The 27,261-nt window shown below is 40.9% G+C and overlaps 1 protein-coding gene and 1 pseudogene across 1 annotated transcript; one reads left to right on the top strand and one right to left on the bottom strand.

Moving 5' to 3' along the window:
- Positions 1–1,434: 1,434 nt before the first annotated feature.
- On the top strand, positions 1,435–13,605 carry Selenos (selenoprotein S). Its single transcript, XM_026394735.2, has 6 exons — positions 1,435–1,560; positions 2,163–2,297; positions 4,326–4,432; positions 8,664–8,753; positions 8,949–9,027; positions 11,381–13,605. Exons 1-6 carry the CDS (start codon positions 1,485–1,487, stop codon positions 11,458–11,460), a joined length of 567 nt encoding a protein of 188 aa, XP_026250520.1. The 5' UTR covers positions 1,435–1,484; the 3' UTR covers positions 11,461–13,605.
- A 3,132-nt stretch (positions 13,606–16,737) lies between these two features.
- LOC144255285 (mitotic-spindle organizing protein 1 pseudogene) lies at positions 16,738–16,983 on the bottom strand (annotated as a pseudogene).
- Between the last annotated feature and the right edge of the window lie 10,278 nt (positions 16,984–27,261).

Below are 27,261 nucleotides of genomic sequence, written 5' to 3'. Positions count from 1 at the left end.
ATTCTGAATATACTGCTAGGAGCACTTGGTGAGTTTAAGAACTTCTTGGCAAACTAAAGGAAGAAGCATTGCTGGTCTTCCAGCTTGATGATGATGTAAGCCTTCCCACACCACTCCTGGTCAAGGCAGCAGTGTGACATTCCGACATTATCATTGTTACCCAACTCTAATCTTATATTGCCTAGGTGACCTAGTTGAATTTCTACACTCCGCCCGGCCCCCAACCCTGATTATCTTTGAGGAAGGGATGCCTGAAGGCCAGAAGTTCCTTTTCAGGTGAGCCAGCTGAAACTTGGATGGCCCTAAAATGACTGCCAGAGTGATTGCCAGACAATATCTAACTTCATTTTCATCCCATCTCCATGCTAAATGACACCCCATGACAATTGACAGTTGCCACAAGGAAGAACCATAAAAAGAGACACCAGAATTGAGAGAAAACCTCCACCCAAAGAATATATGAATAGTCTTTTCCTTTATTAACCTAGACTTCCCCCCTCATTTCTTTACATACAACTATAATTTACCAATCCTCCAGGATTGAGAATGATTTACAAGTCCATTTTCCCACCCCTACTATTCTTGGCCAGGAAGAAAAGTCTCCTTAGCTGCTCAATCAGCGCTGTTATCTTGTTATTGGGTCCACAATTCCGAAAAGGAAGCAATACCCAATTTGGGGTAAAAATCTGCCAATAGCAACCACTGACTTTTTTTCTTTTTTTTCACTTTGTCGTATTTCTAATTCTCGTTCGTTCTTTTGATACACAGCTAGGTTAAGTGCACGTCTTCAAAACCCAAAGGTCAAATTCCAAGCAGGGTAGTTATAATCGCCAAAGAGGTGGTGACATTTGAGTAGTTGGAGGGGGTGGAGGAAGGCATTGCCGGCAGAGGGAACAGCCAGGACACTATTATAAATAAGTGATAATATGCTGTGACACACAGTAACCATGAACAAGTGTTGGTGCCACTGCTATGGTAATTCTTCCAAGAGGTTTTGATTCTGAAAACTTTTGGGATCAGTGAGACTTTCTTGGCCTAAAAGTAGGATAAAGAAGCTGCTGTATTTCGTGTTTACAGCTTTGCGGGACGGATGTCGCCAAAAGGTTGAGCTCTGTTGCCTAAAGGGCTCCGGCAAGAGTGTGGGCACAATCCCTATCCCTGGGCGGACCCTAACCTTCTTGACTCAGTGTCCAATCAGTATAAAAGTACAAATTCCATAAGAAATCAGAATAGAAGTCTGATTTCCTCCCTCACTGAGGACACTACGAAGATTAAACCTCCCTGCTGGCTCCGGGTGTGTCCAGCCGATTTTCGCCCCGCCTCTCGGAGACACCTACTCTGCGATTGGCCAAGCGTCATGACGGGTCGAGACGCGATTGGTAGACACCACTGCCACGTCCAGGCGCTCCACGTGTACGTAAGGACCGGCCGGAAGTACCCGGATAGAGGCGACGCGGCAGGGTTGGGCAACGGTGGTGGCGGCGATGGAGCGGGAAGGGGAACAGCTGTCCGCGCGGCCGGCCCTAGAGACTGAGGGGCTGCGCTTCCTGCACGTCACAGGTGAGTTGCCGCGGGCTGTGGTGAAGTGGGGCGCGAGTATCACCTCTTCGGCGCGCCGCCATGTTCGGTGGGTGGTCCCCCGCTCTGAGCTCAGGGCCGGGGCCCAGAGGCCTGACTCGTAGTCGGGCGTTAACCTCGCACACAGGCTCTAGGCTGCGGCCTGGATCTCGCGCAGATGCCTTCTCTAGAGCCTCCCATCTTTGGGTGGCGCCCGCGGGTCTTGTTTGCTGTAGTCCTGTACTGCAGTCCTTTCTGTCACTCGACCCTTAACGTTTCTTTCTAGAAGCCCCTTTCCCCCACCTTCGCCCGTACACACACCCAGTGCTGTCACTGCTTTATGTGTGATTTTGTAGTTCTGAAAGACCTTTGCCATCTCGGGACGGATAAGCCCCCCCCTCAACCTTCAGAACCCACTGCTGTGCCCTCCACCGGCCATACTCCCTAGATGGTTGAGCCGTCTCCCTTAATTGTTGCGCTTCTTGCTCTTTTTGTAAGAGGGCGTTTTTTCAGCTAAACCGAGAAGGTTTTTAGGGCAGGAGCCAATTTGTCTTTATTGAGATTTATGGAAGTATCATTTTTAGTGTCATATTTTTTCTTTTCAGTGGGCTCCCTGCTGGCCACCTATGGCTGGTACATCCTATTCAGCTGCATCCTTCTCTACGTGGTCTTTCAGAAGCTCTCCGCCAGACTAAGGGCCTTGAGGCAGAGACAGCTGGATCAAGCTGAGGCGGCTGTGGGTTAGTGTCTGATATAACCGAAAGGAAGACAGTGGCTTGAAACGAAGACAGTGGCTTGACACCTGCTTTTTGTACTATTATTGAAAAGTCCGTTTTTAAGAGTAACAATACATATGCTTTTTTATGTATGGGAAGGGGTACTTTGCCTCCGAAGTTGATTTTGATGTATATGTAATTCTGTTTTTGATTCAGAGATTATTTTTTAGTGTCAATTTTCAAACTGTCTTAAACTTTGACAGTAGAAATGAAGATAATCTGGATTTTTTTTTTTTTTTTTTGCAAAGGGGGAGTGGTGACACTGGGGGATTGAATCCAGGGTATCAAACATGCTAGATAAGCACTCTGTATACTTTTTTTTTTAAATTGTAGTTGGACACAATACCTTTATTTTATTTATTTTTTAATATGTGGTGCCTAGGATTGAACCCAGGGCCTCCCATGTGCTAGGTGAGCGCTCTACCACTAAGCCACAACCCTAACCCAACACACTGTCTACTTCTAAGCTACATCCCAGACCTGTTTCAGAGATCTTAATGAGATTGGAAAATTCAACCTGTCTGCCTGATGGTGTATAGTGTGCTCAGTGCTTATCTTATTAAATGATTATTAATTTTAGGAAGGATTAAAGTGAAAACAGTTTCTTGGTACATATGGATCTGTCCACTGAGTTTTATCACAAAAACCTTTGTGAGTGATCACAAACAGCCTTAGCTCTTCATAGATAATTCATCATGATTTTTCAGTAAATTCTCAGATCTGATTTTTAATTGCATTAGTTGTATAAAAAAATTCCATCTCAAAGTAATCTTTTCACTGGTTAAAGGCTATACTGGCATGTAGTCTTAGCTACTCAGGAGACTGAGGCAGGAGGGTTGCTTAAGCCCAAGTGTTTGGGGCCAGCCTTGGCAACATGTCAACACCCCAGCTCCAGAGCAAACACATATCTTCATGTATCTGAGTCACTACAGTACTGAGTTAGGATGGAAAGCTTTATTTTACTGGCACTTGTTAATATTCTTAAGGCTAGTTGGGAGGATTTTTCTTTTCTGTAGAAATGAGGATAAAATTCCTATGAATCTTTACCTTTTTCTGATATAGGTGTGGGCTAATTAAGTGACTGGTAAAGATTCAGAAAACTGGCTGTGCTTGGTCTCTCACACCTGGAAATCCCAGTGACTTTGGGACACTGAGGCAAAAAGATTGCAGGTTTGAGGCTAGTGCCAGCAACTTAACAAAACCCTAATTAAAAAAACAGAAAGGACTGAGGATGTAGCTCAGGGTAAAGTACCTGTGGGTTCAGTCTCTAGTACCAAAAATAAGGGTGGGAGGGAAGATTCAGAAAACTTTCTTTAACTTTTGGAGTTCTGGTCAACCTAAAGATAGGGTGTGAGTGAGATATTCAATTTCACAGGGTCCTGTCCTGTGAAATCTCATTGTGAATCTCACACTACTCATATTTCATTCACAGGTCCACTGTATACCAGACTTCCTGAATTAACATTATTGTAGGGAATACAAATATCTGCATTTATGTTTTGAAAGAGCCAAGTGAGACCCTAACTCAAAACAAACACAAAGCAGTACTGTGATTGAGGTAGAAAGCTGTTTTAGGAAACAAAGCCTACTGTGTTGCCCAGGCTGTTTTTGAACTGAACTTAAGGGATCCTCCCACCTCAGATCTCCCAAGTGCAGAGATTTGTTTCTGATAATGTGGACATGTAGGGCTGAAAAACTATGGCTAAGGCAATGTCACCTGTTCCCTTAAGCAGTCAGATGTATGTGCAGAAGTGGGTAGGATTACTCACAAAAAAATTTTTTTGTTGTGTTGAGCTGGGGATATAGCTCAGTTGGTAGAGTGCTTGCCTGGCATGCACAAGGCCCTGGGTTCTGATCCCCAGCACCACAAAAAAAAAAAAAAAAAATGATGTTGTTGTCTAACATTGTACATCTATACTTATAGACACTGAGAAGTTTCTATTTTATATTGTATAAGATGCTTTATCTCTAATTTTTTTCCTGATATTTTAGAACCTGATGTTGTTGTTAAACGACAAGAGGCTTTAGTGGCTGCTCGTTTAAGAATGCAAGAAGAACTGAATGCACAAGTTGAAAAGCATAAGGAAAAACTAAGACAGGTATAAACTGGTTTTATTTAGTAATTTTTTTTTTATTATTATTATTTGCTGTTCTGGAGATTAAATCCAGGGTCTAGAGCTTGTCAAGTGAGTGCTCTACCTCTGAGCTGAATCTAATCTGAATGGCTTTACTTTGAAAATGTAGTCTTAAAAAATGGTGTGAAGCTTAGTGGGTAAGAGTGACTGTATGTATATGTTCTTATTTGTAAATTGTTAGAATAGGGTCCTGTCCTGTGAAATTCAACAGATGTTTTAAGGCCTACCATGTAAATATTGGCAATATGAGAAATAATTCTGTTGTTGGGGAAGGATAAATGTAATGCAAAGTACAGCGCTTAAGAGGGACAGACTGGAGGCAAGATGTGTATGTAAGTACCTGTGCCTGTTGGGAGTAATAGGAGCAGAAGGGCTTCCACTTAGCTTTGTATTGGTCAGCATGCATTTTCATTCTGTTAAGCGGGAAATACTCGTGTGTCTAGGTCTTGAGTCACAGACACATAGAAGACACTTTTAGCTTTGTTTTAAGCTGTGTTGCACATGAGGTAGCATAAGGGAAGGGAATTGAAGGAGAATGAGGGGAAGGCAGCTGAGAGGCCCAGTCAACAATGGTGCTAATAAGAGATGGAAAACAGCGGCAGGGGCTGGGGCTCAGCGGTGGAGCACATGCCTCGCACGTGTGAGGCGCTGAGCTTGTTCCTCAGCATCACATAAAAATAAATAAATAAAATAAAGATTATTATGTCCAACTACTACTTAAAAAAAAAATTGAGAGAGAGATGGAAAACAGGAGATGGAGTTTTGAAAGTTTTTTTTTTTTTTTTTGGTACCAGAGAACTCAGGGGTGCTTTACCAATGAGCTATATCCCCATCCCCCCTTTTTTTTTTTTTTGGAAGAGAGTCTCATTAAATTTCTAAGGCTGGCTTTGAACTTGTGATCCTCCTGCCTCAGCTTTCTGACTGCTGGAATTTCTGGCTTGTGCCACCACACCCGTGTTTTAAAACATTTTTAAGGCATGGGATTTGGTTGAAAGAGAAGGTGGAAGGTGAGGTGGGGAGGAAGAACTGAGGATTGCCTTCAGCAGTCAGGTGGAATGCAGTGGTATGATCACCCACCAGCTTTGTCCTCATCTGTGCCACTAAAATGACCTTTGCCATCTAATTTTAGTCCAGAAGTTTCTGGGCCTCCTTATCCCCTCAAAATGATGCATCTGCCAGGAACTTTTAAGGTTGTATTTTTGGTCTCGCTTGCATCTATCCCTTGTTCCAGAGACAGATGTCTTTCTGCAGTCACTGACAGCTGTTCTTATTTCTGCATGGTCATCTCCTTGTGGTTTGTCTGCCTCGCTTGGCTGGGACCACCTCCATATACTCCCCTTCTTGATCACCCTGTCCCAACAGCCGTGTGTGTGTGTGTGTGTGTGTGTGTGTGTGTGTGTGTGTGAAGCACTCTACCAACTGAGCTATATCCCCAGCCCTCCAACAGCCTTTTCTTTTCGTTTTTTCCCCTGTACTGGGAATTGAACCCAGGGCCTTGCTCATGTTAGGCAAGTACTCTGTACTGAATTATATTCCCAGCCTTATATTGAGACAGGGTCTCACTAAGTTTCTTAGGCTGGCATTGAACACTCTGCCCTTCTAACTCAGTCTCTTGATAAGATGCAATTATAGACAATCCCCTCTGTGCCCAGCTCCAACAGCCTTTTAGTGTCCATGACAGTTGATCAGCTACCTTCCCTTTAGTTGTTAACCTAAAGTGTACATTATTTACTTAACTTTTTTAATTAGAAAAAGTTGTGGGGCTGGGTTTTATCCTCAGCACCACATAAAAATAAACAAATAAAACAACAACAATAACAAAAAAAGTTGAAATGTAAAAATCTATACCATGGAAACTAAATTTTTATATTTCCCCACTCCCTCATTTTGCACTGCACAAGCATCCCATACAATGTTAAGTTTGTGGGACATTTTTTTTCCAGAAATATTTGATCTATATATAAACACATGTATGGGCTGGGATTGTGGCTCAGTGGTAGAGCGCTTGCTTAGCACAGGCGGGACCCAGGTTCGATCCTCAGCACCACATAAAAATAAAGGCATGGTGTTATGTCCATCTACGCCTAAAAAATAAATATTAAAAAAAATAAACACATGTATTTTTTATTTTTTTTTTGGTACTGGGGATTAAACTCAAGGGCACTCAACCACTGAGTCACGTCCCCAACCCTATTTTGTATTTTACTTAGAGACAAGATCTTACGGAGTTGCTTAGCAGCTCATTTTTGCTGAGGCTGGCTTTGAACTTGTGATCCTCCTGTGTCAGCCTCCTGAGCTATTGGGATTACAAGCATGTGCCACTGCACTCTGCAATGGGCTCCTTTTTATAGAAATGGAAGCATGTCATTTTGAGCACTCCTTCCCCCCCAGTTTATAACCATTAATTCTGTGTTTGTATGTGTATTATCCTGAGAATGGAATTTAGGGCTCTGCATATACTAGACAAGTACCCTATCACTGAGCTATACCCCCAGCTCAAACCATTAATTATTATTGTTTTGTTTCTGAGAGCTGTACAATAAGTCGTATTTCTTCTGTGCAACAGAATTCAATGATTTCAAGGTCTTTTTTTTTTTTTTTTGAGAGAGAGAGAGAATTTTAATATTTATTTATTTTTTTGGCGGACACAACATCTTTGTTTGTATGTGGTACTGAGGATCGAACCCAGGCCGCACACATGCCAGGAGAGCGCACTACCGCTTGAGCCACATCCCCAGCCCCAATTTCAGGGTCTTAGTTTGAGTATTGTAACAGTTTTATCATTCAGTTTGCTAATATAACTGAAAAATCTTTTTTCCCCTTTGGAATCAAGCATTGAACCTAAGGGTGCTTGACTACTTACTAATTCACATCTCCAAGCCATTTATCTATGTATCTATCTTTTTATTTAAATTTTGAGATAGGTTCTTACTGGGTTGCTTATACTCTTGCGAAATTGCTGAGTCTGGCTTTGAAGCTTTGCTTTTCCTGCCTAAGTCTTCTGAGCTGCTAGGAATACAGGCATGCACCACCATATATGGCTGAAAAATCTTTTAAAAGACAACTTTAGAATTGTAATGAAAGCCTCCTAAAATTGCAAGAGGGACAAAAAGTCTGTCCGTGTTCAAGTGTCTAAATTCTGTGGCATATGTAATTCTGATTGGATCTGTGCCTCATGGTTACTATGAGATTTCTAGTGTATAATGTCAGAATTTGTCTGCTATGGTTTCATTTAGATGTTCTCAATTACTCAGTGAAGTATTAAAGAACTTTCACGTTTAGAGGTGATTGGTTTCCTGACCTTTTTTACTTGAGGACAGTGGAAGTATGATGTAATAGATGTTCGGGTGTAGCATTGATAAATCTTGTATTCTATGAAGAAACTTGCTGGGTGCCCGCTTTTTAAGACATCTGTTCACAAATCCTTGTGACACCAGTTATGTAGAACCAGAATGAATTACAGTTCTGTCTGGATTCCATTGGAAATGAGAAATTTTAAGTACTGTTGGTATACATGTCAGTTGTAGTTCTTGGTTGCTGGAAGAGATGGTATTTGTTAAGGAAAAGAGAACAGAGGCAAAGGTCTTTCCTATGATCCTCACAGCCTCAGGCAGAGGGTTTTAGTGACTTCCCTGGGCGGCACAGCCAGATGACAGCCAGGGGATGACAAAAGGAGGCTTGCTTCCCACCTTTTCCAAGTCAAAGTAGTTCCACATTCTAAAAATGTCCTATTAAGTGCAAGTTTTGGAAGACCTCAGTCATTGCTCTTTTTTCCCATGACACATTGCTTTTTTTAAATAGTGTAAAAAGCAACCAAGCATAGTGGCATAAACTTATAATTTCAACAGCTCAGGATGTTGAGGAAGGAGGATCACAAGTTCAGAGCCAGCCTCAGCAACTTAATGAGGCCCTAAGCAACTTAGCAAGACCATGTCTCAAAGTAAAAAAGGACTGGAGATATGGATCAGTGGTTGAGTGTTCCTGGGTTCAATCCCTGCTACCAAAAAAAAAAAAAAAGGTACAGAAAAGCAAGAGTTAAACTCACACAACTAGATCACAACAGCGTTTTTAACTGAAGAAAATAATGGGTACCGGTTTGTTTTGAAAAACATTTAAATTAATAATTATGAAAATAAGCATTTTCCTTGAAAGGGTGGCACTTATGAGTACCTTCTTATGTGATTCTCTTTCTCAGCTTGAAGAAGAGAAAAGGAGACAGAAGATTGAAATGTGGGACAACATGCAGGAAGGCAAGAGTTACAAAAGAAATGCGAGAAACCCTCAGGTAACTATAAATTGGCCTGCCATTTTCTAATAGATAAAGATTTGTTAAGTAGCATGTTAAATTTTTTTCTTTGTGATTCTGGGGATTGAACCCAAGGTCTTATGCATGCTAGCCAAGCACTCTACCATTGAGCTACGCCCCCAGCCCCAAGTAGAAGGTTTTAAATAATTCTTAAGCCTGTGTGTGTTCAAATAGGAGGAAGAGAGTCCTGGACCTTCTACTTCATCTGTCATCCCAAAACGGAAATCTGACAAAAAGCCTTTGCGGGGAGGTGGTAAGCACAATGTCAAACGTTTATTTTTCAACACTTACAGGATGTACTTAACCTTTTAAAAGTAGATTCTATTTCTTTTGTCTCAAGGTCCATAAATTGACACTAATTTCTAAGCTTAGGGTTATGAGGATTAAATAAAGGAAACAGAAAATGCCACATAGGTCCTAAGTAATTAGAATTATGCCTGGGATCAGTATTCTCACTTGATCCCACTGCAGCTCTATAAGAAAACAGGTAAGCAGGATGGGGAACATTCTGCCCTCCTGGCAAATGACTGTCAAGGGATTAAAACATAGTGGTTAAGTCTTGGTTTTCCTTATTTCTCATAAGTAACTTTTTCTCAAAAAAATGTGAACAGATGTTTGTTCAGAGCTTTTTTTCTGTATGAAGAAAACTGGGACACTCTAGGTAATACCATAGCAGTCTGTCTTATTGTGTCTTAGAGAAACTTCAGATATACTTAGGAAAATGGAACTCATACGGAAATGGAAATCAGTAGTCTTCTGTGATTCCGGCTAGGAGTTTCCAGTTAATTCTGAGCAAGAATAAAGATATGAGAACACCATGTAGGCACCAGTTCTAGGTTAAAGACATCCATGGGGAAAGAAGGACACAACAGGGGCCTGCTTGGCATCTTTGAGGACCAGGGAGGAGACAAGGATGTGGACTCTAGGCAGCATGGCAACAAACTTGGCAAAAGGCTGCCCTCTAATCCCCTCTGTGTCAGGAACCCAAAGCCAACTTGCTGGAATGGTGCAGCTGAGTAGAAAATGCTATTTTATAACTTTCCATTGCTGGAAGCCTTAAAATATATATATGTGTATATATATATATATATATATGTATATATATATGTATGTATGTGTATATATATATATATATATATGTATGTATGTATATATTTGTTATAGATGGGCATGATACCTTTATTTGGTTTTTTGTTGTTTTTTTTTTATGTGATACTGAGAATCAAACTCAGTTTCTCATATGTGCTAGGCAAGTGCTCTACCACTGAGCCACATCTCCAGAGCTCCTAGTGGTGATATTTAGGAGAAGAATAGGAATTGTAGAAAATGTAATACATGACATGCTTGTGTACATGGCCCATTTTGGTGTGCAGCATTACTGAATTTAGGGCGTTTGCCCAGCCTGGTTTTACAAAGAAGGAAGTAGGCACAGGGATTTATTGCCCAAAGATTCCACAGTAAGTAAGGAACAAAGCCAGTTCATTCATTGTTTGGTTAGCTCTGGGACCTGAGCACTCAACCCAGTCATCAGTTGATTGCTGATTTTGGGAAGCTAGTGGGGGAGGAAGAGAGGGAGAAATGATGTAGGCAACCCAGTTCTGACTCATAGACGTTCCATTATAGAACTTCTGCCAAGTTCTAACTGGCAATTTCATTATGTATGTATGTATGTATGTCTATCTATTATCTGTCTATCTATTTGTGGTACTAGGAATTGAACCCAGGAGTGCCACCAAAAAGCTATATCTCAGCCCTTATTTTTATTTTGAATTTGAAGAAGGGCCTCACTAAGTTGCTGAGGCTGGCCTTAAACTTGCAGTCCACCTTCCTGAGCCTCCCAAGTGTCTGAGATTAGAGGCTCATTCCACCATTCTGGCTTAAATTTATTGTCTTTTATTCATTTATTTTTTTATTTAATGGGCTAAGGATTTGAACCCAGTGCCTCACACGTGCTAGACAAGTGCTACCACTGAGCTACAACCCCAGCCTTTTAAATTTATTTTCTATAGCTTGAACTGCTCTTGAATATATACTTTTTATTAAGCACTACAGTTGAAGCCTTCGTACAATTCATATATTCAAAGTCAGGCTATCCTGAAGGATGGGGTTGTTTGTTATGGCTTTTTTATTTTTATTTTTTTGGCCCATATGTTTTCGGGAGTTAGGATAAAGACTGAATGCTTCTTTTTTCCCTTGCAAAAAGTCAATTCAAATTGCAATCACAGTGTAGAACATTTTTTTAATATGGTAGTTAAAAGTTTTTGTTTTTGTTTGGTACTGGGGATTGAACTCAGGGGTACTCAACCACTGAGCCACATCCCCAGCCTTACTTTGTATTTTATTTAGAGACAGGGTCTCACTGAGTTGCTTAGTGCCTTGTCATTGCTGAGGCTGGCTTTGAATTCTCAATCCTTCTGAATCAGCCTCCAGAGCCGCTGGGATTATAGGCATGTTCCACTGCGCCCAGCTTGGTTAAAAGTTTTTTGAAAATATCCATGAGAATACAATTTATACCTTTGCATGTGAGGCTTACATTTGTATTTTTGATATAAAGTAATCCCAGATTTTCAGCCATCTAGTGTTCTGCATCTGTTCTCTCATTCCAGGTTATAATCCTTTGACTGGAGAAGGAGGTGGAACCTGTTCCTGGAGACCTGGACGCAGAGGCCCATCATCTGGTGGATGAAACTAAGATTCTTGTTAGTGTCACTTTTGACATTAGCAAGATAATCCCTTAGCCCTTGATTCGATTGCCTTACGCACACTTTTCACAGTGACTAGCCCAGGGGAGGTGTGGTTTATTTCTTTTCTTAACTATACCTGCGTGTTTAAGGGTTTTAGTCAGCATGGGATGTAGACATTGCCAGTAGGTAATGCTCCACTGAAAGTCAGTCATTGCAATTGTTGATTTCATGATTCATTACTAGCTGGTAGATAGAAGGCCTCTATCTAAATAGCAATCTTGGTAAAAGAGGCCTAACAATGATCTTTTGTGTTGGAAGTCCTTCCTAATTAAGGACAGTCTCTGTGACAGGTTGCGTTGAATGATGTCTTCCTTATAAATGGTGAGCCCACCAGTGAGGATTACTGATGCAGATGGTTGATGGGGTTTGTTTCTGTATATTTATTTTTATGTACAGAACTTTGTAAAAAATGAAATTGTAAATATTTAAAACAAAGAATGACATTTTTAGCATATTTATTAAATTTATGGAAATTTCTTTATGCGCTTGAATTTGTCCATTAGACATTAAGCAGCTTTTTAACATTCAGACTCCAAATGTTTGTACTTAACTTCTTCACTTACTATTTCTTACCAGAAATGAGAATCACAAATGGCAGACAGCTACAGCAGTTTTGAAAGTTGGCAGATTCTATTGGGCTCATCTACAATATCAGGATCTTGTAGTTTAGTTACTGAATTAATAGGATGAAGAAACATCTTGATTCAAGATAACTTGTAGGCTGACCAGGTTCCTAAGAGCCCTATGAGTCATTCCCAATTTGCCATGACTTATTGATTATGTTCTTTTTTAATTTTTAAAAATTTGTTTTTTACTGTTTTAGTTGCAGATGGACAAAGTACCTCCATTTCATTTATTTATTTTTATGTGGTACTGAGGATTGAACCCAGTACCTCATACGTGCGAGGCAAGCACTCTGCCACTGAGCCACAATCCCAGCCCTTGACTATGTTCTGTGAGAGCCCTTATCAGGAATTTTCTAAAAGAACCAGATAGTTGTAAATAATTTAGACTTCACTGACTACTTAGGGTCTCCATTACATAGTTATTGGGTTTTATGGTTAAGTTTCTTTCTTTTTTTTTTTTTTTTAATATTCATAGTTCATGGACTAGATTTGGTCTACATGCTATAGGTTATGGACCACCCCTACTATAGAGGTTATCATGAGAAGGAACAAAATTAAACTTTAGGCCTGGGTGTGGTGGTGCATGCTTATAATCCCTATGAATCTGAAAGCCAAGGCAGGAGGATTGTAAATTCAAGGTCAGCTTCAGTAACTTAGCAAGACCTTATCTCTAAGAAAGGACTGGGGATATATAACAGTGGTAAAACACCCCTAAATTCAGTCCCAATTGTCCCCCTCCCCCAAGATTTAAACTTCAGAATAGTGCTAATTCAGAAAAGTATTCTGAAATGGTCTCATAAATTAGTCAACATTTGGGTTGGGGTTGTAGTTCAGTGGTAGAGTATTTGCTGAGCATGTGTGACTCACTGGGTTTGATGATAGTACTACATAAAAACAAATAAAAAATAAAAGTTAAATTCTTAAAAATAAATAGTCAACATTTATTGAGTATCTGATGCAGGTAGAATATTCTGTGATTGTCTATCTGGCATATAAAGGAAAAAAGTCTGGTCACATAGGACTTAAAATGTCTTGGGAAGTGCTACAGGGAAGAGTTGAGGAAAGCAGAACAGGGTATGTAAAAATTGGTTATAAACGAAGTTTGCATGAAAACCAAGACAGTTTGGAGAGATCTGAGTTCCAATTATACATTTTAAAAGTAGAGCGATACAGGCCAGGGTTTTGTGCATAGCAAAATCAGCTCTCTGGCTGCAATCTAGTCAGCTCTTGACACACAGAACAAACTACATAGAAATAGGAGTTACAGGGGAATAGAAGGGTGTGTTTTTTCTTCCTTCCATAAATTATGAAGTCATGAGCATGTAGGAAGAAGCAGTGCTTGAATTTTGAATGTCCTCTTTGCATCTGGCTCTTCTAGTAATGGTAGTGGAGGGTTGGTATCATAGGAAGAAGTGATGAGCAGATATGGATATTATCTGTATATAGTAATATTATTTATTGGGGTGCTAGTTATACGTGGTAGTATGTGAAGAGCATTTACCATGTGGTAGTTACATACCTATATATTTAGTCCTCATTACAGTCCTGTGAAGTAGGTTCTGTTAATAAGTTTGATTTTCAGAAGCTGAAACTTAGAGGGGTTATGTAAGTAATCCAAGGCCCCTAATCATTGAAATTCACTTTGTGCCTGTATTCCTGCCTACCAAGGGCCTTAGGTAATCAAGATGTGGGGAGCTTAAGCTAGTAAATGAAACAATTACATATGGAAGTTGTGTTACAAGACTAGTTAAGTCAGTGTTTCAAAGGATTGGTCAGAGAACATAGGTCTTACTGAGTGTGGTGACACATACCTGTAATCCCAATAATAAGGGGGACTGAGGCAGGAGGATCACAAGCTCAAGACCAGCCTCAGCAATTTAGTGAGGACTTAAGCAACGTGAGAGTCCCTGTCTCAAAATAAAAAGGACTGGTGGTAAAGCACCTCAGGATTCTATCCCCACTACTAAAAATAAAGGTCCCTCCCCCCCCCCCAGCTCTCCAGAAAAAACAAGAAATTGGGGGTAAAAATGCAAGGGCCAAAACCTGAGGCCTCTGGCAAAGAAAAGACCTGGGCCAGTGCCATGAAAACTGTGTTTCAAACTCAGACTCTATTCTCTGCCATGTCCCTCTGCAGAGAAACTGTAGCTGAGATAGAAACACATTCTAGCACAGAATTTGGAACTAAAGTGGTAGACATTTGGGAGCTTTTAATTATTTGTGGGATTTTGGGGTGAGGGGGGCAATAGGGACACTGCTAAGGCCCTACCACCACAATAAATAAATTTTTAAAAAGCTACATTGTGGTCTCGCTTAGTTACTGAAGCTGGCCTCAAACTTGTGATTGTCCTGATCCTCAACTTTCTGAGCCACTGGGATTGCAGGCATTTGTCACCATACCCAGTGTCATTCATTTCTGTCACCACGAAATGTTTGCCATCACCCAGTATTGTTCCCCAGCAGACTACAAGGCTTGCAGGGCAGGGCAGGACCTGTGCTTATGCTGTTTGCAGTTACAGCATCTCCAGGCCTGCTTGAGTCTTATTTTCTACAGCACATCTCTTCTGCCACTGTAGTTTTCTGAGATGGAGCATTTGAATTGGGTTATGATACAATTACGTTTCATCTCAAACCATGAATGTCTACCTGTGTAATATCTTTTTTTTTTTTTTTTTACCACCAATATGGTTTTATTTTTGTCATTGTCAACATGTACAGCATTGGAATTGTATCATTTTATTTCTTAAATATTACTGGAGTATGCATTAAAAAGATACTAATACATTTAAAGCCAGCAGCAGTGACACACACCTAATCCCAACTATCTGGGAGGCTGAGGCAAGAAGATCACAAGTTCAAGGTCAGCCTGAACAATATCACCAGACCCAATTTCAAATAAATATATATAAATAAAGAGTTGGGGATGTGATTTAGTGGAATGCACCAGGGTTCAATCCCCAATATCACCAAAAAACATTTAAGAAATATGACACATTAAGAAGGCCTCTGTAAACATAATCCTTTCTGAATATTTTTTCCTATTCTGCTTCATAGGTAAATAACTTAGCCTATAAAATCATACATAAAACTGTCAACTCTTATGGCCTAGAACTTCATACACATTTTGGAGTTTGAGAATAAATGTTCCCTTTGATTTATAAATAATACGCAGTATTTGTAGTGTTTAGTTTCATTCAAATCACCAATTCTTATTGTCTCCCAACTTGTTCTGCTAATAGACCTTTTCAGTTTACTGGTAAAGATGCCATGAATTAAAAGTCATAATGGACAAATAAATATTTTAAAAAAGCAGAGAAAGTGGCTACCTAATATCACTAAATATTAAAACCACTTCAGCTTGTATGAACAACAAAAAAACAGTGAAGAATGAATACCATTCATTTAAAAGGTATCTAATAAAATTTAGTCAACAATGAAATTGAATCCATATTAGCCTTGCAAAAAAATTCCACTGAGATTCTGTTATAGAAACAGAACCAATAACATCCTAATTTTCTAAAATTTATTTTTGAATTATCATTTTGATGAGTTAATACTTTAAGGGTAAATAATGACACACAAAATGATTTTAGAAAGGCAAACTTATAATTCCTGATACACATTTCATTAGTTTTTGTTTAATGACTAGAAATCCTTATTTCTTCAGAAAATATTACATATTCATTGAAACACACCACTTATCTAGTGGTTTATTATGTATCTTCATATTTATTAGATAAGAATTTCAATTTTATGTAATAAAAGTAAAAAGGAATTTTGCATGTTGGCTATGTTTCACTTTATACATTATTTTTAGGCCTTTATAGGATATAAAACTTAGAAAAACATTCCCAACTAATATTCAATGTAAATGACTCAAACTACAAACAATACTAAGCTAAGCACTGTTATTACTTTTAAAATCTAAGTTTCTAGAAGTTTTGTTTTTCAGTCAATACAAAATGATCTAGTTCACACTATTAACTGCCCAAAAACGGTTTAAAAAACTAAATATTCTTTGTTAAAAGAGAAGATTACAAGAAATTTTTTCTATGTTCTCATTTAAAAAAAAATAAGATTCTGGTATACACGGGGAATTTAAGTACAAATTCTTACATGGTGGCTAAAATCTTGTCAACTTTCAGCCTGATACAACATAAATCAACAGTTAATATGCATAAACATTTCAAAATTAAAGTTTATAATGGAAATGTCAACAAGTCATAACTATGTCACGTCAATACTGATGGGTTCCACTATACTTCACCAGGCACAGCAGATATGAACATCTGATAGACAGACTGCTTAGAAAATTAAAGCTATCAGAGCTATAAATAAGGAATACATAAATATAAACATAGCAATGCAAAACATTAGGGCCATTAAAAAAAAAACGGTGTGATGCAAACACATTTGATAGTTTTCTCTGTAAGCCACTTTCCACTGATTTATAAAGCTATGGTTTTATAATTCTTTTTAAAAGGAAAATTTTTCAACACATACTGCATGCAGTAATTTCACTGTACATTCTTGACTAAAATGCAATCTTCAAATCCTCTTGAGGAATTTGACATATCTCATGATCTCTCCAGAAAGTCAGCTTGTCATATTTTCAGCAGCCTTTAGTGCTTCAGTAGCCTTGCGGAGTTCCTTAATAACAGATGATAAAGCTTCTGGGTTAATTCCTTGTTCACAAAGCCGTACACAAATAGACAGTGTTTCCATATCTAAGCCAGTATTCAAAATTCTTGAAATCTCAAGCAGAACATCCATGGTCTCCCTCACCGCATTCAGATTCGCCGCTGTGGTCACCGAAGACCCGGCACCGCTGCCACTCGCCATGGCGGAGCTACCTGTGTAATCTCTAGAAAAGGCATTTGTGTACTTGAGTCCACATCACCACTTATATCAAGTGGCATTAGAGGGGTGGTTACCTTCTTGCCTGTTCTAACTCCATGAGGTAGGGCACTCACAGATATCAGCTCATTCTAGGTATCCAAGATGCATCTGCAGGCCAGCAAAATTTCTGGATTGGGGGAAAGATGTGATTACAAAGAAGTGTGATGATTCTACCCCAGAGGGAGAGTGGAAGCTGAGAAGCACACAGCAGTTATCTCAACGTGGTCTGTGGGCTTCCTGAAGATGTCAAACATTGGAGCTGAAAGGGCTATGGTGGGGGTGTCCCTTCAGCCCCCCCCCCCATGAGATTGAGCATAGGTAGAAAAACACAATAGGTCTAAAGACTGAGCTCTGGAGCACACCGGTGGTAGAGATTAGGAAGGTCAGAAAAAAGCAAGGCTGAGGAATGGTCAGAAAAGGGAAAAGCACACAATCTAGGAGGCCCAAAGCCAGATGAATACTGTTTTTGAAGAGTGCTCTGGGTAATTAAAAAAATATATATATTAGGATAACTTCAGTTGAGAATCAAGCCCATCACACTTACCATCACAAGTGACCTTAGGAACAGTTAGCAGGATAGATTTAACAACAAATGGACAAAAAGATGGGAGAGAATACAGAAAATATTTTCAAGACTGGATACCACAGAGAAGAAAGGTGTGGTCAGTCATTTGAGTAAAATCCAGTAGGTAATGCTATAGAAGAGGTGGGAATGTCACAAGGAGGGGCTTGTATATAATATGTTCAGTGCTATCAAGTAAAATGAACCAAACATCCCTAAAGTCTGAAATTTATGGGCCCAGGAATGCATCTTCAGTGCACTTGGCAGGGCAAGGAACAGACATTAAGAGACAAGGCTTATTTTGATGTGGCCTTGCTCTTTTTTTTTTTTTTGTATCAGGGATAGAACCCTGGGGCACTCAACCACTGAGGCACATCCCCAGCCCTTTTTTATATTTTATTTAGAGACAAGGTCTCCCTGAGTTGTTGGCTTTGAACTTGCAATCCTCCTGCCTCAGCCTCCTGAGCTGCTGGGAGTATAGGCATGTGCAACCGTGCCCAGCCTGACCTTGCTCCTTAGAAGAAAGACTTAGTAATGCTGTTTGATGAGGAAGAACCAGCAGAGATGGTAGGATGGAGAGAGAAAGGGGCAGCAAAGAGTCCCTGAGGCATGATTCTTCAAGTCTCTCTCAAATCATTTGGCCAAAGACACAATACCATCTACCTAAAAGTTTCCATTGAAGATTTATGTGTTCTGTGCCCAACAATTTATTAATGCTGCTCCATGATTAAGATGGATGGGGGATTCATCCATCATTTAAGTTAAGAGCTCTGGGCTAGGCTGTAATCTCAGCAACTCAGTAGGATTGCAAGTTTGAGACCCACCTGGGGAAACTTAGTGAGACCCTGTTCCCCCCAAAACAAAAAGGGTTGGGTGTAGCTTGGTGGGGGAGAGCTCCTGGGTTCAATCCCTATTCACCCCCCTCCATAAAAACATAATTAAGAGCTCCCAAATGTCTATCACTTCTGTTCCAGAGGCCCAAGGGGACATAGGTGGCTATTGCTGCTTCTATGACAATTGTTGCTCTGATAACTTCCACTGTGGCAGCAACCACCAACACTTCTGCTCTGCTGACAGCTGCTGTAGTTTCTCCTACTGTTCTAATTACTGCTACTGCTGCCACCCTCACTGCAGCAAGGACTGCCACCACTGCTGCGGGACCCAGAGGCCTGCCAGGGAATTTTCCCACAGCCTCTTGGGGTGGAGGTAGTGAGCACCTCCACCATCTCCTGACAGCTGAGGGCATAGAGCCGAGCTATCATGACAGAGCTGAAGTTCAGTGGCTAACTGCTGATTGTGTGGGCAGAGCCTGCCCCTTTTGCCTGTATAAGATTCACTACTCAGGTCCTCAGAGACCCAGTCCCAGAACACTGTTTTACCTCCCTTGTGCCTCAGAAAAAGCCCCATTCATTTGGTATTGCTTAGTCTTTTTGTGATCTCTGCTTTGAATTGAGCAGAGCCCTCAGTAGAGTTAGTAACACTAAGAACTGAGAGCTCCTAACACCAAAGAAGCTGTCTTTTGCCTTTTCATGATTTCTGCCTGAATTAAGCAAAAAGAACCCTCATCTGATTGGCAACAAAGTGACCTCTGATTTGGAAGATGTATCCATTAGCTTTTCCCCCATCCCAAACCACTTTGATTTTAAACAACCATTTATCCTTAAATTCTGCTGGGCATGGCTATGTTGATTTTGGCTACACTCACTCCTATGTTTGTGGTCGTCTGGTGGCTCAGCTGGAGGCTGACTCAGCTAGTGGCCTTCTTTGTGTCTGAAGTTGGCTGGTTGTCAGTTGGACAACAGGTGAGTGGTCAGGCCAGGTTGGATGCATTCACATGGCAGTTCAGTTCCAAGGACAATGTGCCAAAGCTTTTCAGGTTATCTTGCTTCTCATTTTGCTACAATCCCATTGGCCAAAACAATTTATAAGTTTACTCCCAAAGTGAAAGCTAGAGGAATATTAACAATGAGAGGAGCTATAAAGTCACATTGCAAGGGAATAGGTGGAGGGGAAGCAACCAGCCATTTGCAGTAGAATTAGTATACAGTCTCATAAGTGCTGTTAGGTGAACTCATGCATCATCAATGCACATCTTGCAGCCTGAATTCTCTTATCTGGATCAAATCTGCCCCCACCTGATCATCCCCAAGATTTACAATCAAAGGAATTGTATAGCAATTTTGAGGAATCATGCTCTGACCAATACACTACATCGCAACCCCTAAAAAGCTTAAGAAATGGCCTGCATCAGTCAGAGTGCCAGTGGGAAATATGGTATACTCAAACTGGTTGACTGCAGAGCATGTAACAAAGAAGGTATTTGCTAACAACACGCAGACAAGACTTAGGCATGGTACAATACTAAGGGAAGCTAATAACACTGGGGAGTTTTTGAGCATTAATGTCTCAAAAGCCTGAACACTGACTAGAACCTGGAGAAAAGTGTGTATGGATAGGACCTGAAAGAGTTAAGTCTTCAATCCAGACAGCCAACTTGCAGTGATCCAACTAGAAGGACCAGAATACTGTGATCTCTCCTCCCATCCACCATTCCTCTGCCAATACCTCCTATTGTCTGAATCCAGCTGAAAGCTGGTGACCCTGGGGATGTGCTAATCTCTGTAAATTGGTTAACTAGTGCCTGGTAGGAGTTGCACTGTGTCTCCTCACCCCAAGAACATGTTGAAGTTCTAATCCCTATTGGGTACCTGTGAATTTGCCTTTGTTTGGAAATAGGGTCTTAGCAGAGGTAATCAAGTTCAGATGAGGCCAGTTGAATTAGGGTGGGTCCTAATCCAGTGTGATTAGTGTATTAGTTAGGTCTGCCCTAATAAAATATCACAGACTGGGTGGCTTCAACAACACAAGTTTACTCTTTCACAATTCTGCAGGTTGGAAGTCAGAAGGTACTTGTAGAGTTTGTGTCTTCTGTAACTTACTTCCTTTGCTTGCAGATGACCACTTATTGCTGTCACTTCATGTGGTCTTGTCTTTCCTGTCTGTGTGTCCTAATCTGTTTTTTAAAGGCACCATCAGACTGGGTTAGCATCCACCCAATTTTTCCCATTTTAACTGAATTCTTTGAAGACCCCATTGCCAAATACAGTCACAGTCTAGATTCTGGGGATTAAAGCTTCAACATATGAATTAGGGTGGGGTGAGATAAAAGCAATTCAGTCCCTAACAGTTGTTATCCTTGTAAGAAGAGGAGAAGAGACGTAGACACTGAGAAAAGAAGGCCATGGGAAGACAGGTTGACTAGAGGGATGCAGCCCACAGCTAAGGAGCCCCTGGGCCTTCCACAAGCTAGAAAAGGCAAGGAAGTTTCCCCAGAAAGTTCAGGGGAAGCTTGGCCCTGTCAATACCTTAATTTTGTTCTTCTAGTTTTTTTCCCCATTTTTTAATTTGTTTTAATTAGTTACACATGACAGCACAAAGATCTTGACATATCATACATTTGAATCAAATGGGATATAATTTCTCATTTTTCTGAGTGTATAGGTTGCAGAATCACATTGGTCAGGCAGTCACGTATGTACCCACAGCAATAATAATGTCTATTTTATTCTGCTGCCCTTCCATTCCCCCCTTCCCCTCCCCTCCCCTCCCATCCCTTCTCTCTACCCAATCTAATGAGACCCTCTTCTTTTTTTTTCCCCTCACATTGTCATACCTGTATTCTGTATAACGAAGGGGGTCTCCTTCCCTCTTCCATGCAATTCCCATTCTCTCTCCCTTTCTCTCCCACCTCTCTTCCCTATCTAGGGGTAATTTTCTTCTCATGCTCTTCCTCCCTAACCCATTTTGAGTCACCTCCCTTATATTAGAGAAGACATTCGGCATTTGTTTTTTTTTGGGGGGGGGGATTGGCTAACTTCACTTAGCATAATCTGCTCTAATGCCACCCATTTCCCTGCAAATGCCATGATCTTGTTATTTTTTAGTGCCGAGTAATATTCCATTGTGTATAAATGCCACATTTTTTTTTATCCATTCATCCATTGGTTCTTCTAGTTTTTAACCAAGCTGCATCCCCACCCATTTTTCATTTCCTATTTTGAGACAGGGTCTCGCTAAATTACAAAGGTTGGCCTCAAACTTGCTATTCTCCTGCCTCAGTCTCCCAAGTCTCTGGGAGTACAGGTGTGCACCACCACAACAGGCTTATACTGCTAGCCTTTAGAACTGTGATAGAATAAATGTCTCTTTATAAGCCACTTTGTGGTCATTTGTTACAGAAGCCACAGGAAACTAATACAGTGACTTACAGGAAATGTAGTTGTCCTATAGAAATTTCTCTTATATCTTGTAAACAATATAGATACAGTCCAAAGGCTCAGGAAGAATAAAAGTGGCATGGATCTATTACATGTGACATGCTCAGACACATCCTAATAATGGGAGATGGCCTGGAGGGCATTATTTCAGCAAAGTCTTGAAAAGATGCTGGTGAAGGGGGCACCAACATTCTTGAACTGCATTGGTGGTAACTGATCAGAGCAAAGTCTGACTTGAGGACAGGATGACAGGTCATGCTGGACAGTTCAAGTTTGGCACTCCAAACCCATTTTCACCCCCTCTTTCACCAGAAGACTAACTTGTGTTAGGAGCCACAGCAAAAATATTGATATAGGCACCAGCCAGCAATTCACATTCATATGGTAATTGGACTCATGCTGTTCAGCTGGGCCCATTTCAAGACTCAGGTTACTCATGTCACTCTTGTAATGGGAGAGTTCCCATTGGTTGGAAAAGGATGGTAGGAGGGTGTTCCGGGGGAAGTGGAAACCCCCCCAGCTCAGGTAGAACACACACGTGGCGGGCCCACCTGTTAGGGGACGCACACGGCCTTTCTCTAAATAAAACTTTGTCTCAGTTTGACTGGCTTGTGTTTTTGTGCCCAACCGGGTTGCAAGATTGCAAGCCCGCGTGCACTGACAGCTCAGCAGGGAATCGCTCAGCAGGGGTGCCGCAGGCAGTGCTCGGCAGCAGGAGCGGGACTCAGCCGGCCCGGGCCGGGCAGTTTGCGGCAAACTTGTATGAGCTGCAGGGACTTATCCACAGTCTGTTCAGGCCAGTCATTTGGGTGTTGACCTGAGACCACCTTGACTTAGCAGATGTAAACATCACTCCTAGGGGCTCCTATCAACACAGTAAACCTGAATTGTTTCCATAAATTTGGCTCCAGCAAACTTTATCATTGTTTTATTTTACCTCCAGACACCTGTGGAGTCCCCCTCCATAATTCTTCCCCATTTCCCACCAGTGTGGGTAGATGGGGTCCTGCCACACTTTTAGTGTATAGCTATGGCCTCCCACAGCAAGCTTGTACTTTTCAACCAGAGATGTTGGGCTCAAACTCCTTCTGTATCCTGGAGGCTGTGAGGAGCTGTGAGGTGAGGCCTGAGGGTGGTCAGCATCAGGTGGTAGGGAGCTACCTTAGGTGCATTAATTGAAAGATGTTTCTGTAGGAGTTGGGCTGTGAGAGGCTGAGACAAAGGGATTTAAAGGTTCAAAGTTCTCTGCAACTCTTACTCAGGCCTAGTTTTGGCTTCCAACCTTTTTCTCCAACTGCTGCAGAGGATGATGGTCCATCAGGGCTTTCTGATCTTCCCCTTGTGTTCTACATTGGACAAAAACTGCCTTCAATTTGTCCTTTTCTCTGTGTATACACTTGAGGGTCATCAGAAGCAGCCATCTGACCCCACGGTCTTTGTAATTCCCTTGTTGCCACTGTGCCTAATTCACTGTCCTTTGATCTCCTATTGCCTAGTCTCCTTTTGCCTACTTTCCTAGGCCAACAGGAATATCCTGAATGCCCATGATGCCACTGTCAGCCACTAGTATCCCATAGCTTTCTTCAATAGCTGAGTAAGCCAGCCCCCAATCCCATTGTGAAGGTATGTTTCTCAAGCCCATGTCACTAATCATATCACCATAGTGAGATATCACTACATACTTCTTAGAAAGACTAAAATTAAGAATATTTATGATTACAAGTGTTGGTGTGGACGCTTGGCATGGATGTGGATGAATTGGAACTCTTACATTCCTGTTAGAAATGGAAAACAGGGCAGTGAGTGATATAGCTCAATGGTAGAGCACTTGCCTAACATGTTCAAGGCCCTGGGTTTGATTAGGGATGGGGGTGGGGAGTGGAGAGAAAGGGAAGAAAGAAAATTGAGAGCAATTTGACAGTTCTTAAAAACAGTGAAATGACACCTACTGTACCACTTAGCTATTCTACTGGTAAATATTTACCTAAGGGAAATGAAAGTGTGTGTTCATATAAAGCCTAGCAAATGACATGAATGTTCACAGCAGCTGTACATTTAATAGCCCAAAATGAAATCAGTGCAAATGTCCATAAATGAGTGCATGCATAAACTGTGGTACATTATTAGACTGGAAGGCTGTTTAGCAATAAAATGTTGTTTCAAGATATTTTCTTCTATGTGAAAGACACCAGAGCCCCCAAAAGAGTACATACTATATGATTTCATTTATACAAAACTCTTGAACATGTACCTGACCAATAATGATGGAGCACAGATCAATGGTTTCCTGAGAAACAGAGGTATGGGCAGAGATGGAAGAAGCATAAAGGGGTGCAAGAAAACTTTTGGGGGAATGACCATGGAAACGGTCACTATTTTAGTTGTGGTGATACCTACCTATCTATATGAGATATATATATATATATATATATATATATATATATATATATGTGTCAAAACCTAAATTTTACATTTTAAACATATACAGTTGATATCAGTTGTACCTCAATAATATTGTTGTTAAAAATTCTTTCTGTTCAAATAACTGGTGAGGTTCCTGTCTACTCACTGGGCCCAGATGTGATGGGTGGCTCTGGGGAAGGGTCAGAGCTCTCTGTGGGGTCTTGGAGTCTCTGTGAGCTTTGCTCCCTTGATATCATAAGCTGACAAAGAAGTGAAGCAGAGATGGGTTGGCCCCGAATATGTCCCATATACGTGTCCTGGGGAGCTCCCGTGGCCAAGCCCATGCAATACCACTTTCCACCTTGCTTCTAGAGTTTGCCCTATGGCAGGGAAGCAGATGGTCTTATTACTATCATATATTTAAAATTTAAATTTCTTTTTTGGTGCTGGGGATTGAACCCAGGAGAGCTTTACCCCTGAGCCATATCCCCAGTCCTTTCATTTTTAAAATTTTGAGGTAGGGTCTCGTTAAGTTGCTGAGGCTGGCTTCAAACTTGCCATCCTCCTGTCTCAGCCTCCTGAGGCACTAGGATTACAGACATTTGCCACCATGCCAGGTTAAATGTGTTTTTCAATGGCTTACGTGTTTATCTCTGATTTACAGTTAAATGGCATGAAGCTTCATTTCAAAACCATTTCTAATCAATCAGAAAATGTCATGAAATACAGAAAATGTAGAGAAGAAACAAATGACACTGGTTGAGTAGAATTCCTCCTGTTAATTCCAACATTGCTGAAATGGTGTTAAGCCACTCTAGCGGTGGCAGCTGAACACCAGGGCCAGTTGTGCCTTAGGCCATTTCCAGTTGTGATAATAGAAGTGTGTTCTTTGGAGGTTTCCTTCCCATTTACTAGGCGGGACACATTTTCAGAGTGCTGGGGTCTGAGGTCTTTCCTAGGGACCGTAATGAGGGCTTTTGCTGAAGGCTGAGACAGGAGGATTGCAAGTTCGAAGCCAGCCTCAGCTACTTAATGAGATCCTACCTCGAAATAAAAAAATGAAGGACTGAAGATATGGCTCAGGGGTAAAGTTCTCCTGGGTTCAATCCCCAGCACCAAAAAAGAAATTTAAATTTTAAATATTTGATAGTAATAAAACCATCTGCTTCCCTGCCAGAGGGCAGACTCTAGAAGCAAGGTGGAAAGTTGTATTGCATGGGCTTGGCCACGGGAGCTCCCCAGGACACGTATATGGGACATATTCGGGGCCAACCCATCTCTGCTTCACTTCTTTGTCAGCTTATCATATCAAGGGAGCAAAGCTCACAGAGACTCCAAGACCCCACAGAGAGCTCATACCACTGAGACAATACATGGATGCTAACAGCTTAAAAGTGTCATTTTTCAGGAGAAATTTTTTTAGATGAAGTTTCAAAAAAGTCAATAGCCTTGGGCTGGGGTTGTGGCTCAGAGGTAGAGTGCACGCCTAGCATGCATGAGGCACTGGGTTCGATTCTTAGCACCACATGAAGTAAAATAAAGACATTGTGTCCACCTATAACTAAAAAAAAAATTTAAAAAAGGGTCAATAGCCTTTCTGTGTTAGGCAGCTTTCAATAACTGTGACAAAATACCTGAGTTAAAATCAACTTTTAAAGAGGAAAGGTATAGTTTATCTCAAAGTTTTGAAAGTTTCATTCACTTGGCCCCACTGCTTTGAGCCTGTGGCAGCACAATATATCATGGTAGGAGTGAGTGACAACTGGGAAGAAAAGAGAGGAAGAAGAGACGCTAGGATCCCCAAATTTCTTTTGAGGACATACACCCAATAATTCAACTTCCTCCCACTATGTCCCGTCTCGAAAGATTCACAACCTCACAATAGTACCACTGGCTGAAAACAAAACCTTGAACACAAGGGCCTTTGGGGAATGTTCCAGAACCAAATGAAAGCCCCCCCCCCCCTTGTAGGGGACAAAGATGGGCTTATCATCTTTGCACTAGTGTTGAGGCTGATGAAAGTCCAATGATGTGAACAACCTCACTGACCTTTAACTCCACACCCTCCTCACCCTATGCCTGCTCAGATCCCATGAATATCAGGATTTTCTGGGCTTGGGGAAGGCATTCTGAATTGTGATACTGTGTGATGTTGTGATACTGTGTGATGTTTTTAAATTGTGATACTGTTTGATGTTGGCAGGCATACAACATCAGTAGAACATCTCAACAAAACTCCCAGTGTTTGGGGGGTGGTTGTCGGAGACCAGCTCCAACAGGGGGTCTCAGGAGACGAACGGATGGTGAGGAGTCGGCGAAAGAGGGGGTGGAGAAACAACACAGACACCAAAGTGAAGGTGTTGATCCCAATCTTTACTTGTGAAGTTGATCATATATACTTTTCATTTTGGCAGGCTTACAGTATTTTGTGGTTACAAAACAGTAATCATTATTCAAAGAAACAAAATATTACATAGTTACAATTAGAATAGAAGAATGTATTTTGACTTATGCATAAGCAAGCATTTGTACTTTCAGTTGAGTTTTGCTTTGAGCTGTTTCTGCTTAGTTAACTTTTAATAATAGTTACAAATGTCCCAAACTATTGGCCTATACCTTGACTATTCTTTTCTTGACTTACTGACTGGAACCGGTGCCATGGTTACGGCAAGTGGTTGACTTGTTATTACTTTTAATCAAACAAAAGTAAGAGCACAAACCATTGTGCACAGAAACAAGAACAAGTTGCCCAGTACTAAGCACTAATCTATCTTCTCTAGATTTTAATTTAATTTCTCAAAAACTTCCCTGACAGGAATACAGGGAGTTTTTCATTAGACATTAACAATTTACACTCCACAGCTGAATCATTGCATTTAAAGCAAACAGATCTATGCTTTAGAAGTAGTTGCATTAATTGGGAAAGTCATGATTTTTCCTTCATACTTAATGGTCATATGAGAAATCGCAACTATACTT

The sequence above is a fragment of the Urocitellus parryii genome, chromosome 6, assembly GCF_045843805.1.
Source record: "Urocitellus parryii isolate mUroPar1 chromosome 6, mUroPar1.hap1, whole genome shotgun sequence".
NCBI lineage: Eukaryota > Metazoa > Chordata > Mammalia > Rodentia > Sciuridae > Urocitellus > Urocitellus parryii.
Note: the sequence above shows the minus strand (reverse complement) of the source record. Positions and strands in the feature narration are given on the sequence as shown.

Excerpts from the sequence above, each read along its gene's own strand:
- Selenos (XM_026394735.2), top strand. The coding sequence starts at position 1,485 with ATGGAGCGGGAAGGGGAACAGCTGTCCGCGCGGCCGGCCCTAGAGACT. Across the intron at positions 1,561-2,162 it reads GCGCTTCCTGCACGTCACAG|TGGGCTCCCTGCTGGCCACC; the intron begins GTGAGTTGCCGC and ends TTTTCTTTTCAG. Across the intron at positions 8,754-8,948 it reads GAAATGCGAGAAACCCTCAG|GAGGAAGAGAGTCCTGGACC; the intron begins GTAACTATAAAT and ends GTGTTCAAATAG.